Genomic DNA, 17,068 nt, shown 5'->3' on the forward strand with positions numbered 1-17,068 from the left:
TATAAGATTTCACATTTGTTCTCCAAGGTAAATAAGGCCCTAGAAGTTTAAGAACTGAAAAGTGTCAGAGAAAAATACAGTCCAATAGCTCAATGCTCAATTTATACATGATATAATGAAGGGTCAGAGAAAATTATACAAGCGTGGAAGTGTGCAAGTATTTAAAACCTGATGAGGACTCCTAAAGTCAATCTGAAACCCTGTATTGCGAGTTATAATCAGTATTAGATTAATGCCCTTTGGAAACGTCCTTGTTCTTTCATAGAACTCTTTCCAGTAGAAATAAATTTAGTCTCCAATTTTAAATCCTGGCAGTTCCACAAGTTTGAAGTATTTCCAACTGAATAAAAGTAAGTCAAGTATTTTCACAAGTTTTTAGAATGATTAACAAAATATATTGGGGGAAAAATAGTTATTCACCTGAAACTAATGTAAAATTGCGTGTCAACTGTGCTTCGATTAAAAAAAAAAAACTTTGTATATATGGTAAGGAAAGAAGTAATGAGAAAAAAAGCAGATACGAGACCAATAAATAATAGAAGAGTTGAAAAATGATCATGCGACTTGGTAACCTTGCTTTGCCAAATAAAACCACAAGTTACTGTGTTATCTTCTCCTTGTTTCTGAAGTCTGCTTCTCAGTGATACTTCTGTCCACTCATTCATTCAGTTGTTCAAGTATTTAAGGACCTAATCTGTACAAAACACCACAGGGACTTCCACAGCAACGCTGCAATTTCTTAGACTATATAGTATTGACCACCCACGATAGCGTTTTTTTCTGCATATGAAGAAAGTTACTTTTTCGAGCCTAAATATGCAGCCAAATTGAAAAATATACAACTCTCCATAGTTAAGCTTTCCAAAATGTGAACACTCAGCAAATACACTAATGCCACATTGGAGGGAAAATACAATGTAAGGGGGGAAAAAAATCCAAGTTTACTCTTGGGACTCTGAACCATGAAGCAACTGTTAAGGTGGCCATTTATTGGATCTTGCCCTTAATTATGAGGTTCATGCAGTCTCAAGCTTGGGTTTCAAAAACCATTAATAATTACCCTTAAATGGCAAACAAAAGGAAAATTTCATAATCAGGGTGGTGAGTCCGTAAAGACTATAAAAGTCACGATCCTGCTCAACTCTTCGCACTCCTATTTGATTCTTCTAGCTGCCTTGCTGCTGGGCAACCAGGTAAGTGTGATTTTAGTACTTCCTGGAGCTCTTTCTGCTTCTTTTCAGAATGGTTGTCAAAGATACAGGTCAGGAGAGAAAGTGGGTTTGTGCCATCTAAAGATATTACCAGTAACTTAGAGGCTAAAAGCTGTGGTCAGGTTTCTTCAAGGCCACAGCCTACAGAGCACAGACCAGGTACATAAAATGTGGAGAATGTCACAACTACTAATCAAAGTGTAAGGCTCCAGGGACTATCTCGTAACAGATGTACTCTAAGAATACACACTGAACATACTAAGATGATTATTTTTACTACACCAAGGAAAGAGCCCAAAGGCACTGAAGTGTTGGCAATCATCGGTATAAAACTCCAGCTCAGCTTTCTGGTGAGCTCATTCCTTTCCCGATTTACAGGACACCAAAATGAGTGCAAAAAAGTCTCCTGAAGAACTGAAGAGCATTTTTGCAAAATACGCAGCCAAAGAAGGTGATCCAGACCAGCTGTCGAAGGAGGAGTTGAAGCTATTGATTCAGACTGAATTCCCCAGTTTGCTGAAAGTGAGTGCACAACCACAGAGCCCATGAACGGGGACTCTGATGGTGACAAGGGAGGACAGGGGAGGGGAGAGGCTGAGGAATGCAATACCCATCCGAGCTGGGTCTAGGCCAGAGCACACAGCAGACAAGGTGCGGGCATCTGTTGAGCAAGGGCACTTGAACGTGTTTCCCTCCCTGATGGCAGACCACATTTCAGAAGGCAAGTACCTGGAAAGCAGGTTCCAAGCCTTCTATGCCCCACAGCCTGGCACAGAACTCTCCATGACCAGCCAGAGTAAAAGGAAGCAATAATCGCATTTTCATGAAGTTAGACCTACAGGACCCCCATGTCACCCTGGGTTCAGCACCTCTGTGCCAGGCTTCAGGAAAACAAAGAGGTCTGCAAAAACATCATTGGTTGGCCTTGGACGTGCTTCATTGTTATAGGTAGGATCTGTCAAGAAGACCAATGCTTATTTGGCAATCTGAAAAGAAAACCCACTTTGCGCTGACAAATTGCCATCTGGCGACACCCATTTATATTTCAAAAGCATTTAAATTTGTGTTAATTTGTGTTAAGCACCTAAATCTGTGTTAATGAGGCAGCCATGCATTGCTAAACAACTTCCAGGAAGGGATTAAATCTCTTTAGCCCTACAGTTTCTTGTCAAAACTGTTGCAGAGTTGTCAAAATCAAAGTGCATCTTGGGGCAATAAAGAAGAGAGGCAGGCTGATTCTCATTGCTCCAAAATACTTTCTTTCCTTCGCAACTAAAAGGGATCTTCAAAATGGAAGCACAACTGTTTCATCTGACTTGGTTACTATTTAGCTGTAACTTCAGAAGAAACCATTTGCTGCCCAGATTTTGTCCCTTCTGCCAGTATGACGTGTGAGAAGGTTCTCACTGTAGTTGCTGAGGTTTCTGTTTTTAGTACTAAAGAGTGGCTGAATTCAATGACCTTATAATCCAATCTTGCCTCATTTTCTTACAGTTAAAATATAAAGTAACTTTCAGAAACAGTTAAAAGTGTTAGCAGAAAAGGGGATTTTTTTTTAACTTTCTGGATTTTTATTTTATTTATTTATTTTTAAGTAGGCTCTACGCCCAACGCAGGCCTTGAATTCACAACCCTGAGATCCAGAGTCAGATGCTCTACCAAGTCAGCCAGGTGCCCCAGTAAAGGAGACTTTTTAATTAAAAATTAAAACAGGGGCGCTTGGGTGGCTCAGCTGGTTAAGCGTCCGACTTCAGCTCAGGCCATGATCTCATGATCTCATGGTTCATGGGTTCGAGCCCCATGTCGGGCCCCGTGCTGACAGCTCAGAGCCTGGAGGCTGCTTCAGATTCTCTGTCTCCCTCTTTCTCCAACTCCCCTTCTCAAGATCTCTCTCTCTCAAAAATAAAAATAAACCTTAAAAAAATAAAACAAAGGTCTTTGAGAAAGATTAAAATCCTTTTCCTAATGTTTATTTATTTTTGAGAGAGAGAGAGAGAGAGAGAGCGGGGGAGGAGCAGAGAGAAAGGGAGACATAGAGTCTGAAGCAGGCTCCAGGCTCCTAGCTGTCAGCAACGAGCCCAACGCCCACCTTGAACTCACGAACCCGGAGATTATGAACTTCAAAATCATGACGTGAGCTGAAGACAGATGCTCAACTGACTGAGCCACACAGGCGCCCTGAGAAAGACTAAATTCTAAAAAACACTCTGAAGTTTTTCCAAAAGGAAGAAAAATTGTAATAGGAAGGAATAATAATAAAAGAAAAATAATAATCAGGAAAGCCTAGGCAACCTACTCAAATAAGTGGTTTTAAAAGTTAAGACTGAGGAGGGAGATGCCCAGGTGGCTCAGTCGGTTGAGTGTCCACCTTCAGCTCAGGTCATGATCTCACGGTTTCCGAGTTCAAGCCCTGTGTCAGGGTCTCTGCTGTCAGCAGAGACTGTTTTGGGTTCTCTGTCCCCCTCTCTGCTTCTGCCCCACTCGCTCACTCTCTCTCTCTCTCTCTCAAAAATGAATAAACAGTTATAAAAAAATAAAAGGTAAGAGCAGGGGATTTTTCTATATTTTCCTATGGTTTATGTTTTTACTACAAAAAGCACATGACTTACAATTTTGATAAAGGTAGGAATCTGCTTACCAAGTCATGTACCTGATTATATTTTCATAGCGATTACTAAGGTTTTCCAAGCTACAGTCTTTCCATCATCACCTTGCATGGTTTAGAATCTAGTAAATGCCTCAGGAAAAGCGTTTGGTATTTATACAACAAATGCTGAGTAACTAACTTAGTTTAGTCTTCTGATGGCAGCAAAGTACCAAATGTCTATAGGAATCTTAGGGGTTAAAACATATTTTGATGTGGCGATCAGTTGTACAACAATGTCAACATACTTAAGAGTAGTGAACTGTTCACTTAAAAATAGTTAAGATAGGGGGGCGGCTGGGTGGCTCAGTCAGTTAAGCATCTGGCTTCAGCTCAGGTCATGATCTCACGGTTCATGGGTTCAAGCCCTGCATCGGGTTCTCTGCTGACAGCTCGGAGCCTGGAGCCTGCTTCGGATTCTGTGTCTCCCTCTCTCTCTGCCCCTCCCCTGCTCACATTCGGTCTCTCTCTCTAAAATAAATAAACATTTAAAAATTAAAAAAAAAAAAAGTTAAGATAGGGGTGCCTGGGTGGCTTAGTTGGTTAAGCGTCCAATTCTTGATTTCAGCTCAGGTCATGATCTCACGGTCCGTGAGTTCAAGCACCATGTCAGGCTCTGTGCTGACAGCTCAGAACCAGAACCTGGAGCCTGCTCTGGATTCTGTGTCTCCCTCTCTTTTTCTCTGCTCCTACCCTGCTGGTGCTCTCTCTCTCTCAAAAATAAATAAACATTAAAAAAAATAGTTAAGATGGTAAATGTTGTGTGTTTTTTACCACAATTTAAAAAAAATTGAGGGGACGGGGGTCGCCTGGGTGGCTGAGTCGGTTAAGTGCCTGACTTTGGTTCAGGTCATGATCTCACAATTCATGAGTCCAAGGCCCGCGTTGGGCTCTCTGCTATCAGCACAGAGCCCACTTCAGATCTTCTGTCCCTCTCTCTCTCTCTGCCTCTTCCCCGTGTGCATCCATCCATTCTCTCTCTTTCTCTGTCTCTCTCTCTCCCTCAAAAAAAACATTAAAAAATTTTTTTGAAGCTGATTTATAAACTAAACTGTTATTTCAATGAGTTTCCTTGGTACTATTTTGCCACAGATAAACTCCTACCTGAAAGGCAGAAATATAATGGCCTTAAGATTGGAGTTTTAGGGCAGAGACAAAAATTAAGTCTGCATAAGACACTTCAGAGTCAGGGGGCACCAGGGTGGCTCAGTCGGTTGAGCTTCTGCCTTCAGCCCAGGTCATGATCTCACAGTTTGTGGGTTTGAGCCCCGCATCGGGTTCTGTGCTGACAGCTCAGAGCCAGGAACCTGCTTTGGATTCTGTGTCTCCCTCTCTCTGCCCCTCCCCTGCCCACACTCTGTCTCTCTCTCTCTCAAAAATAAACGAATATTTTTGGGCGCCTGGGTGGCTCAGTCGGTTGAGCGTCCGACTTCAGCTCAGGTCACGATCTCGCGGTCCGTGAGTTCGAGTCCCGCGTCGGGCTCTGGGCTGATGGCTCAGAGCCTGGAGCCTGCTTCCGATTCTGTGCCTCCCTCTCTCTCTGCCCCTCCCCCATTCATGCTCTGTCTCTCTCTGTCTCAAAAATAAATAAACGTTAAAAAAAAAAATTTTTTTTTAAATAAATAAATAAACGAATATTTTTAAAATATTAAAAAAAAAAGAAGACACTACAGAGCCAGTAGTCAAAAAGGAGTCAGGCTTAACATGATCTCTTGTAACATCTCAAGCAGTGGTTCTCCAAACGTGATGGGTCCTGGACCAGCAGCATCAATATCACCTGGGAGCCTGTTGGAAATACAGATTCTCAGGCCCCACCCCAGGCCTAGTGAATCAGAAATTCTGGGAGTGAGAACTTGTCCATCTGTGTTTACTAAGGTCAGCAAGCCCATCTGGCGACTCTGATGCACGCCAAAGTGCGAGAACCACTGCTCCAGTCATCCTGCACAGCGTAGAGGTGGGCCGCAGCCCAGGGCTTGGGAAAAACTGGTGTGATTCGCAGTTAAGAGGTTAAGCTCTAGGGTCAATGTTTGAGCCTCAAACCCTCTCTTTACTTACAAGCTGTAGAACAAATCAGCAACTGTCTCAGAGCGCCAGTTTCCTCATCTGTAAAGTGGATCTCCTCCAGGGGGCGGTTGGGGAGCACTTAACAAGCTACAGAAAGACCCGGCACAGTGCTGTCTAGGTTATATGCTGGCCCAGCCCTGGGAGCCAGACACAGAACTGGCTCCCAGGAAAACTTGGGGCACGAACCCTCCAGTGTTTGTGGGCCGTGGGCTCCTTGGCAGTCCAGCGAAGCCGCAGATTCCTTCTCAAAGGAATGTTTTTAGAGGCAGAAAGAAAAATAGATCGCACAGAAAACCAATTACAGTGGATCCTTGTACAACATGGGTACAAACTGCGAGGATTTTTTACAGTACAGTACTATAAATGTATTTTTTCTCCCTTGTGACTTCCTTAATAACACTTTTCTTTTCTCTAGCTTCCTTTATTGTAAGATACAGTATTTAATACATGTAACATACAAAATATGTGTTAATCAACTGTATATGTTATCAGTAAGGATTCCAGTCAACAGTAGGCTATTAGTAATTCAGTCTTGCGGGGAGGCAAAAGTTATCCTCAGATTTTCGAATGTGTGGGGGGTTGGTGCCCCAACCTCTGCATCGTTCAAGGGTCAACTGTATATTAAAATGCACATTATCAATATTAAAATAATAAATGTGTGATATAGGAAAAAAAATAAAAAGATAGCCAGTTCAGTGACAGGGAGCATGACTGCAGCTAAAGTTGGTCTTTCCACCTCCAACCGTGTAATTGAAACTTTAGCTGCCTTCTTGGGACACAGACCCAGTGTCTCTCATTTCAGAAAATGTGTAGCAGTAACTGATTTATTTTCTCTCCTCTCCCTATCCCATCCTTCTTGTCTAAAACCAGGGCCCCAGCACCCTAGATGACCTGTTTCAAGAACTGGACAAGAATGGAGACGGAGAAGTTAGTTTTGAAGAATTCCAGGTGTTAGTCAAGAAGATATCCCAGTGAAGGAAAAAAAACAAGACAATGTATCATTCCAAAAGAAGAGCGCCTGGGATGTGGCCCTATTCTATATGGAATCACTAATGTCTCTGGTCAATTCTTTGCAATTATAACGGTTTGGCTGTGAAGGCCAATTACTGTTAATAAAGAAATTCTTACACATGTCTCTCCTTGTCAAGTCCTGACCCCCATGGCTTAATAGATTTGAAATAACCTTAGTCTAATGCATATAATTATATAGATTTTTTTTTAAAGGCTGAGAAGAGTTCCACGATCTTCACGAAGACTACAAACACGGCATCGGAGGCTTGGAAAGAACTCTGACGTGCCAAACCAGGGCCCTTACTCCAGTCTTCCACCAGAAGGACCCTTTTCCTGCTCTCCCTCCCCAGCCACTCAGGGCTCACATCATTTCCAGTTCCAACCCCTATTTCACTCTAGTCAATAGCTAGTGCGGAGCAGACTTCAAAAAACACATACTTGTCTTAAAGTCACCTCTGGCGCTTGCTGTGGTTTTTGAATCAATGACCCTCTCCGGGAGCAGAAGCATTACAGGACCAAGAGTCAGTTCTGCTCCATCACCGAGGGGGCGGCCTTGGTTCTGGTATGTAATGTGTAAAATAAAAGGCACAGGAAGACAGAGGGCCCTCCCAGCTCTGGCATCCCGTGCTGCCGGGACTCTCAGGATCTGAGAAACAGCTTGGGGGAAGGCGGTGGAGGTGGGGGGTGGGGGGGGAGTGTTGCTGGGGAATTTAACCAAAGAAAAGAAAAATGACTTCTAACCTTACCAAGAAACAAGGCAGATTTTTATACACAGTGAGGAAATGTTTAAATACAATTTGTATCATTCTAATTCAATACAAGAGCACTCTCATTGCACCAAAAACTTCAAACATTTCTAATGACTAATTATATTCCACTGCAGGGATACCCCATAATAGTCTCACCTATTTCCCCATTGTGGGACACTTCGACTGTTGTCATTTCTGATTCTTCTAAACAATGCTATACTAATGAGTAACTGTTCATACCTCTGTCAACACACCATATTTCCCTCCTTAGGAGAATTTCTGAGAAGTAAATGTCTGAGTTACAGCGTATGAATATTTTTATGGTTTGTGAAATAGACCACTTAATTGATTTTCCAAAAGGTTGTATTGATTCGGAAATCTACAAACAGGTAGGAGAACGCCAGCTTCAATCTCCAGACAGCATTAGTTGGTCTCATTTTAACAACTTCATTAGTCACCATAGTGCACATCTTCTACTCATTTCTAGTTTTCAGAGGGATCCCCATTGACTTTACTGCTGGATATGGGTTTGTAAAAGATAATCTTTCTCTTGTTTAAGAAGTCCCCTTCTCAGGACGCCTGGGTGGCTCAGTAGGGTGCCACCCTGGAGAGTACAGTGGGTGGCTCGCCTGGGTGGCATCCGACTCTTGATCTCAGCTCAGCTCTTGCTTGATCTCAGGATTGTGAGTTCAAGCCCCACATTGGGCTCTGTGCTGGGCATGAAGCCTACTTAAAAAAAAAAAAAAAAAAAAAAGTCCCCTTCTCTTCCTAGTTTGTTAAGAGATTGTGAGCAGGAAGGTTTGGGTTCTATAGATTGCCTACCGAGCATCTATGGAGACATGGGGGTTCTCTGTTTTGTCTGATCAATATAATACATTAACCAATTCAACCCCCAAGTTAAAAATGCTCAATTATTCTGTAATACTGTTAAATTGGGCACTCTCGTATTTTATTTCAGATTTTCACATCTTTATTAATAGCCAACATTAGTCTATAGTTCGGGGTTTTATTTTTTGTTAGCGGTGCTTTGTTGACTTCTAATATCAAGGTCATGCCAGCTTCCCATTTTAGCCTGAATTGTGGCTCTCAATCTGTCCCTCACAGAATATATGTACGTAATCTCTTTCAACTCCAACATATATAAAGCAACTACTACGGACAGGACATTACACAAGATGCCAGAGAAATAAACTTCTAGCCCTCTGAGATCCTAAGTCCATAAGTCTGGGATCAGGTCAGGGAAAGGCTTAATCGAGAAGGTAGTATTTCCAGCTGGAATTTGCAGGAAGAGCCTTGAGGGGAAGCGGCAGCACTGGGCTTCAAAAAGAGAGAAAACACCCCAAGTAAACACATCATGTGCAAGTTCAAGGCAGTTTCAGAAACACACATACTACATTTTGGGTGCAAAGCCAGCTACGAGGAATTAGAGGACACGAGGGCTTTAGATCATGAGAGTCCTTGGTTGCCATGATAAACTAAGGTCAGAAGAAAGGGAGAGGAAGGGTGTAGGAGGCATAAAGTGATGTGAATGTGCTTTAGGAAGATGAGGTGGCAGCAAGAAAGAGGTTGCAAGGGGTGGGGGGGTGTCAGCAGGGTGGAAGCTGGGGCTGGGCAGGAGGCCTCCAGGGCAGATGGGGCAAGCTGGGAAGGCCTCCCGGTGGCAATGCACAGGAAACGCAAGGTAGAGATACCTTCTCTACCTGGCTAAGATTTACTGACTTGGACAAATTATCGTCTGACAGTCTTCAAGAAGGGTGAAAAAGCATGAAGGGTTGTATGTAGCATGGGTGTACATGTCTATTTCATTGGCTTCCTTGGCCCGGTTTCCAACAGTGAGCTCATCTCCCACATCCAACAGGATTCACCTGAATTTCCTCTTTTTTTTTTTTTTTTTAATATTTATTTATTTTGGGGAGACAGAGAGACAAAGTGCAAGCAGGGGAGGGGCAGAGAGAGAGGGAGACACAGAATCGGAAGCAGGCTCCAGGCCCTGAGCTGTCAGCACAGAGCCCTATGCGGGGCTTGAACCCATGAAGCACGGGATCATAACCTGGGCCAAAGTCAGACGCCTAACCAACTGAGCCACCCAGGTGTCCCTAAATTTCCTCTTGAATCAATAGTACCAGCTTGTCAACCACAAAACATCAATCTTCACTAGACTGTAGGCTCCACCAGGGCAAGGATTTTTATCTGTTCTTTCACTGAGGTATCCCCAAGTCTAGCTCAGAGCCTGGCATGTGGGACAGGTTCAATAGCTATTTGCTGAATGAATGTTTCCTGAGTATCCAGTCACTAAATCTCATTGATTCATTCCATAAAGCTGCTCTGCCAGCCAGACCTTTCTACTCTAACTCCTGCTCCAACCCAGCTCCTTGGATCGCAGACTGAGGCTGCCTTAACATTCAACCAGGTACTGTGTCTGGAGTCTTCTCTCCCCTCTCATATCTCTGTCTGTCTGTCTGTCTGTCTCTCTCTCAACAGTTGAATCTTTCTCAAGCACTCGTTCTATTGGAAAGCCTTCAGCTACGAGTACGGTATTTGCATACTATGTCAAAGTTGACAGGTATTATGTTACTGGTTCCCTATTGCCTTCAGGATTAATTTTGACACTGATACTCAAGGACCCCCACAAATCCGCACCAATCTCCCCTACTTCCCACCACTTCCCTATGGGAGCCATATGCTTCAGCCAACCCACTCGGTATTTTATAGGCAAATCTTGGACATTCCGGCCTAGCCTAACCTTCCCCTCCTCTCTATAAAGTCTCCAAGCCTTTGACAACCATCTCTTCTTACTATAACCCACAGTATTTTTCCCCTGACTCTGAATTCTTAAGTATCTAAGGTCTACCTGTGCTGTGCAATACTGTAACAATTAGATCACGTGGCCACGGACATTTAAATCAATTAAAATTCAATGAAGTTTAAAGTTCAGTTCCTGGGCCACACTAGCAACATTTCAAGTGCTCCACAGCCCCCACGTGGCTAGTGGCCATCTATCATATTGGATGGCACAAACCCAGAGCATTCTACCATGGCAGAAAGTTCTAGTCGACAGCATTTGCTAGCATTAACGCACACACTGCCCGTATGTTTGGTTATCTGTTTTGCCAGTCTATGTCTTGAAGCCCCAGCTAAGCTTGCAATACACTATATTTGGGACTGCACTTCAGCGGACAAGCTCCAAATGCACAATGACTTTTTTTCTTTTTAATAATCTCTTTCCACTAGCATCCAGTTATTTCTACTGCAGAAAAATCTTTTAAGTGGTTGAAATACTTATTCCTAAAGCATTTCCCATTGAGCTCAACGTACAAAAGCTCTCAAACGCATTAGCTTTGAAGTACTCATTTAGCCATTTATTGTTAAAATTATAGACTAACTTGGTGATTCACAAATGGGGGCTCATTCCAAGCACCCACACTGTCTCCTTTCAGGAAATAGGCCTGAGTACGGGGGAGGGTCGGGTGAAGAAGATGCCCTTCCCATTGGACGGCAGCCATCATGCCTAGAAGAATTTTTCTTTCCCAATAGAAAGCAGTTTCTATGGCTAACAGCCTAATATCAACTCTGAACCTACTGCCCCCACAGAGACTGGATTAAATGACTATTAGGCTATCAGACTGGTCCATAAAGGGCTATTTTACCCACAGTATAGCTGCCTTCTTGACAGCTGCTTTGATGGCAAGAAAAGTTCGTTAGCCCAAACTAAGCTCCAAATGACTTCTGTAAGGCGATTTTGTTAGCTGGGAGACACTCACTCAGTGTTCTAAATGCCAAGCAGTCTTCGAAGTAATAAAAAGTGGCCTGAAAGGTTTCTCTCGGTGGCTGGCTGGATTTTTTTTTTTTTAATGTTTCTTAATTTGCTTTCCATGTAAAGTTGTTGAAAAATAACATGGAAGAAAAAAAAATATCTCGAACAGGGAGGGCTTCATCTAGAGGTAGGAAAATGTTATGCATTAATTATGCTTAATGTACAACACAAACGACCCTTCACCTGAATCGACTTTTAATTATGTATAACTATTCCACAAATCCACTGTGCCAGATGTGAAATTCATTTCGACTTTGAAAATCCTTGGATCAAACAAGGGTAAAATAGGTCGTATACATGATAACTAAAATTGAAATATATCAGACACCACAGTCGCAAACGTCCATTTGCATCTGCTTCAAATGCTTCAAATTTCTCCCTTTCCCTTACCAATACCATTGTCCAGGTGTACATATGTTCACTGATACGTTCGAAGGAGGAACATGGATTTGTTTTCAGAATGTTACATCTTCTGTAAATTCAGGTTTGTTTTAGTTACTATTTTCAATAAGCAGAAAAGAAATGCTAAAACGTAAGCATATCCACATACCTAAATATTGGAATGAGATCCTTCTTCTCATATATGTCTCAAAAACCAAAAATATTCTAAATATAAAAAGTACACAATGCCGTGAACTGGAGAGATCCAAAGCCAAATTCAAGGTCAAGGGTGTCAGCAAGCAGCCAAAAATCAGACTTGCTATAGAATCCTAAATATTCTGCAAATTCACATAGCCTTCCGGCTTACCTTGTGGATTAAGCAGAGAGATGACACAATAAAATAAATTTTATCCGCTCTCTCCTGGTACTCTCAGAGTCTACCTTCGTTCTTAGAGAAAAATCTACTTCTCCTTTTATGTGTGTAACAGATACCTCCTCTTAAATATCTCTCCTGGGTGCCAGTGTCTCTACTAGGTAAGAGACATTTACATGCATAAGGGAAATCTCCATCTGTAAGGGTGTCTTCCACTCCACACCAGGAAGAGGACGACTGAATCTCCAGAAACTCATATGAATGGAGAAAGCATGGATTTAAATCTGCATAACAATCATGCTCTTGTTTAATGTGTTTTTCAGGGTAACCCCCCATTACCGGCTTCCCACTCCCAACATCTGTCTTTAGCTGGAGAAGTTATTTAATATGATGGCTTGGGCCATTTGGGGGAGTTACTCAGTTTTCCTGGGTCTCTCCCATGTATACAGGAAGCATACATGTTCTGAAGCTTTCTTTGCTTTTGTCCTGTTAATCTTTTATTACAGGGAGGCCTCAGCCAAGAACCTAGAAGAGAGGAGTAAAAATTATTTTTCCTCCTCCACACCTATGAAACAGATTTTAGCAGCAAATACACCCCAGAGAAGGCTCCTGGCTTCCAAATTATTTACTTTTTCAGCCAGAAGGGCCAGAATGACCATTACCCACTGTAAGTCATTGTTATTTGCTCAAGTTTCAGTGATTTCCCCAGGCTTCCTGGTGTCTGCCGCCTGGTGATTCTATTACCCTAGCCTTTTTCTTTAATAGGACTTCTCACCATCATCACAAATGCTGGCTCTTAAGGCTATTTTTCTCCAACAAACTGATTGCTGGCCGTAAAGATGTTCAGTAGCAATTAGGTTTTATTGTTCCCATCTCACTTATGAGTATAGAAGCTATCAAAATGCAAAATGCACAGATCGTCAGACTTAGTAATTCTCCTTCTAGGAACTCATCCCATAGAAGTGTGCATGTGTGGTGCAAGGACGTATGTACACGGATCCTAATTTGCAATATGATTTAGGGTAGCAAAATAATGGACACAACCTAAATATTCAATATGAGACTGGTTAAATAAAAGACGCATATAGCAGGGCAAGCATGTGGAAGTTCCCTGTGCACTGATGTGGAGTGATCAGTACAAAAAGCAAGGGGGAACAGTGGCTCAAGCATGCTAGCCAATGGATTTGTTGAAAAGGAAGCACATAACCGTATACGTGTGTGGGTATATGGGGATATGTGCTCACACACACACACTCACACACACACACACACACACACGGTGCAAAGAATAGTCGACAAAGAATTAACCTTGCCAAAGCTATGTAATAGTGGCACCTACTGGTAAGATCACTTCCTGTCCCAAAGTATTACCTTAGGAAAGAAAACCCATGATTTGCCTGCACAGCCATTTCAGCCATTAGCCAGGAAATATGTTTGTAATAAAGCTTCATAAGGAACTCTTCGCTAGTATTAGGTCTTCTGAGCATAAGACTTAAAAGTACCATCTGGCTGGGAAGTTATGGTTCATTATGGTCTGAATTGCAAGCTATAAAAAGGAGTGAAGAATATCTCTATATCCTTCCGTGGAGTGATCTCTGGCATATAGCGTTAAGTGAAAAACGCAAGATACAAAAAATTGGGCAGAGTATGCTACCATTGATCCAAGAAGGAGAGGGGGTTACAAGTAGACATATAGGTTTGCTTGTATTTTGTAAATGAAAAGAAAACATGTTTAAAAAAAATTAATGACTACCATAAAGGAAGGGAAGGAATGGGATGGAGGAGAGAGGAACAGAAGTGGATTTCTCAAAATCAGTGGTTCTCAATGGGGGCTATTTTGCCTGTGTCCCCAGGAGATGTTTGGAAAGGTCTGGAGGAATTTTTAGTGTCTCAGCTGGGAGTTGGGATGAGTGTAGTACTGACATCTAGTGGGTACAGGCCCTGAATGCTCCTGAACATCCTACAGTGCACAGGACAGCGCCCCCCCCCACCCGTCGCCACAACAAAGCATAACCCAGCCCAAAATGTCAATAGTGCAAATTATATATCTAATAAGGAACTTGTATTTAAAATACATAAAGAACTCTCACAACTTAATAATACAAAGACAAGGGGTGCCTGGGTGGCTCAGTCAGTTAAGCGTCTGACTTGGGCTCAGGTCATGATCTCACGGTTCGTAAGTTCAAACCCTGCGTCGGGCTTTGTGCTGACAGCTCAGAGCCTGGAGCCTGCTTCGGATTCTGTGTCTCCCTCTCTCTCTGCCCCTCCCCCACTCACACTCTGTCTGTCTCTCTCTCAGAAATAAACATTAAAAACATTTTTTTAATAATAATAATACAAAGACAAATAACCCAACTTGAAAACAAGCAAAGGACTTCAATACACGTTTCTCCAAAGATGATATACAAGTGGCCAATAAGCACCTGAAAAGATGCTCAATATCCTTAGCCATCAGGGAAATGCAAATCAAAGCCACAAGATACAACTTTACACTCACAGGATGGTTATAATCAAAAAGACAGATAGTAATGGGGTGCTTGGCTGGCTCAATTGGTAGCACGCAACTTTTTATCTTGGGTTGTAAGTTTAAGCCCCATGTGAGGTGTAGAAATTACTTAAAAATAAAATCTTTTTTTAAAAAAAGACAGACAATAACAAGTGTTGAGGCTGTGAAGAAATTGGAACCCTTAGACACTGCTGGTGGGAATGTAAATTATTGCAGCCACTTTAGAAAACAGTGGGACAGTTCCTCAAAAGCTTCAACATATATTGGGGCGCCTGGGTGGCTCAGTCGGTTGAGCGTCTGACTTTGGCTCAGGTCATGATCTCATGGTTCAGGAGTTCGAGCCCCACGTCGGGCTCTGTGCTGACAGCTCAGAGCCTGGAGCCTGCTTCAGAGTCTTTGTCTCCCTCTCTCTCTGCCTAACCCACTCTCATTCTGTCTCTGTCTCTCTCAAAAATAAATAAACATTAAAAAAAAAAAAAGCTTCAACATATAGTCACTGTATGACCTACAATTCCACTCCTACGTGTATATACCCAAGTGAAATGAAAACATGCATCCACACAATAACTTGTACACCGATGGTCATAGCAACATTACTCACAATAGTCAAAAAGTAGAAACAACCCAAACGGCCATCAATGAGTGAATGGATTAATAAAATGTGTTATGTCCATATAATGGAATATTATTCTGCACTAAAAAGAAACAAAGTACTGATAGATGCTATAACACAGACAGACCTTGACAACATTATACTAAGTGGAAGAAGCCAGTCACAAAACGCCACATATTGTATGATTCCATTCACATGAAGTATCCAGAAGAGGCAAATCCATAGAGACAGAAAATAGATTAATGGCTGCCAAGGGCTAGGGGTGATAGTAGCCTGGGGGTGTCAGCTAAGTGGTATGAGGTTTCTTGTGAGGTAATGAGAATGGTCCAAAATTGACTGTGGTGATGGTTGCACAGATCTGTGCATATGATAAAAGCCACTGAGTCATACACTTCAAACGGCTAAATTTTACGGTATATAAACTGTATCTCAGCAACACTGTTGAAAACAGCAATCACGGGCACCTGGCTGGCTCGGTAGGAAGAGTATGCAACTCTTGATCTCAGGGTCATCAGTTCAAGCCCCATGTTGGATGTAGAGATTACTAAAAATAAATAATAAATAAACTTAAAAAAAAAAAGCGATCACAATGGTCAGGTATGCACTCTCACAGAGGTGGGTACGAGGCACAGAAGGCAGAGGCAAGGAAAGAAAGGAGGTCAGGATACACTTCCCAGGATGAATAGGAAGTTGTCAGTCATCAGGTTTGGTTTACTTTTCTAATTAAATTTTTCATTGGTTTTAGTGAGATCCCATGGGAAGGGAGGTTGCAGGAAGGGGGACATCTCAGGTATAGGGAATACATCTAAAAAAAATCATTTAGATTGTCCAAACATAAACCCCCAAGTGCAGAAGGGATGGGGACACCAGACGTGAATTACAGCACCCCCTTATCCATGGTTTCGTATTGTCAGGGGTCAGTATAGCTACATCGCAGCACCTGCGTCAGTCACCTAACCTCATCGCCTCACATACACATTTTAGCAGCTCACATCCTCACAGGAAGGAGGGTGAGTACGGCACAGTAAGACATTTTGAGAGCCAGAGAAACCACATTTGCGTAACTTTCATTACGGTACCTTGTTATCATCGTTCCATTTTATTATTGTTGTTGTTCATCTCTTATTGCGCCCAATTTATAAACTATCACAGGTATGGATGGATAGGAAAACATAAAGCATATACAGGGCTGGGACTGTCTGCAGTTTCAGGCAGCCCCTGGCGGCCGTGGCACGTGTCCCCCATAGATAAGGGGGGACTGCTATAGCAAAGCCGCAGGAGACACAGCGCAGTGGCCTTCAGTCCCAGCCAAGAACCTTGGACTGAATATTTCCTAGGAAAAGGAATCCGTGGAAGATGAGGAGCAGTGCAAAAACATTGTCACGTTTGCCTCAGAAAGACCGATGACTGCCAATGTGGAGACTAGACAGACGGGCGAGGAGTCCAGAGACAGGACAGCCCATTTATTTATATTAGCTGTTATAAATTGTTGTCACAGTCGATTTCATCGTTTCCTAAACATTAAGCTTGAAAACAGACGCAAAGAGAGATCAGTCCAGGACTGTGTCTTTCTTCAAGGCACAGCTGACAAGAGGGACTATTGAGAACAAAGCAGGTTGATACAAAAATAATAGTAGCAGTAGTAATAATAATAATAATAAAATCGTATCTAACTTAAAATGTCCTGATGTTGTAAGGAAGA

General features: G+C 42.4%; 2 protein-coding genes across 7 annotated transcripts in view; one reads left to right on the forward strand and one right to left on the reverse strand.

Moving 5' to 3' along the window:
• Positions 1-17,068, reverse strand: part of CTPS2 (CTP synthase 2) — a 105,055-nt gene that overhangs the window by 44,543 nt on the left and 43,444 nt on the right. The window lies entirely within an intron of this gene.
• Positions 1,162-6,903, forward strand: S100G (S100 calcium binding protein G). Its single transcript, XM_007092266.3, has 3 exons — positions 1,162-1,193; positions 1,590-1,733; positions 6,790-6,903. The coding sequence occupies exons 2-3, from the start codon at positions 1,599-1,601 to the stop codon at positions 6,892-6,894; spliced, it is 240 nt and encodes a 79-aa protein (XP_007092328.1). The 5' UTR covers positions 1,162-1,193; positions 1,590-1,598; the 3' UTR covers positions 6,895-6,903.

The sequence above is a fragment of the Panthera tigris genome, chromosome X (genome assembly GCF_018350195.1).
Source record: "Panthera tigris isolate Pti1 chromosome X, P.tigris_Pti1_mat1.1, whole genome shotgun sequence".
NCBI lineage: Eukaryota > Metazoa > Chordata > Mammalia > Carnivora > Felidae > Panthera > Panthera tigris.

Coding starts and splice junctions, on each gene's coding strand:
- S100G (XM_007092266.3), top strand. CDS start 1,599: ATGAGTGCAAAAAAGTCTCCTGAAGAACTGAAGAGCATTTTTGCAAAA. Junction 1,734..6,789: donor AATTCCCCAGTTTGCTGAAA/GTGAGTGCACAA, acceptor GTCTAAAACCAG/GGCCCCAGCACCCTAGATGA.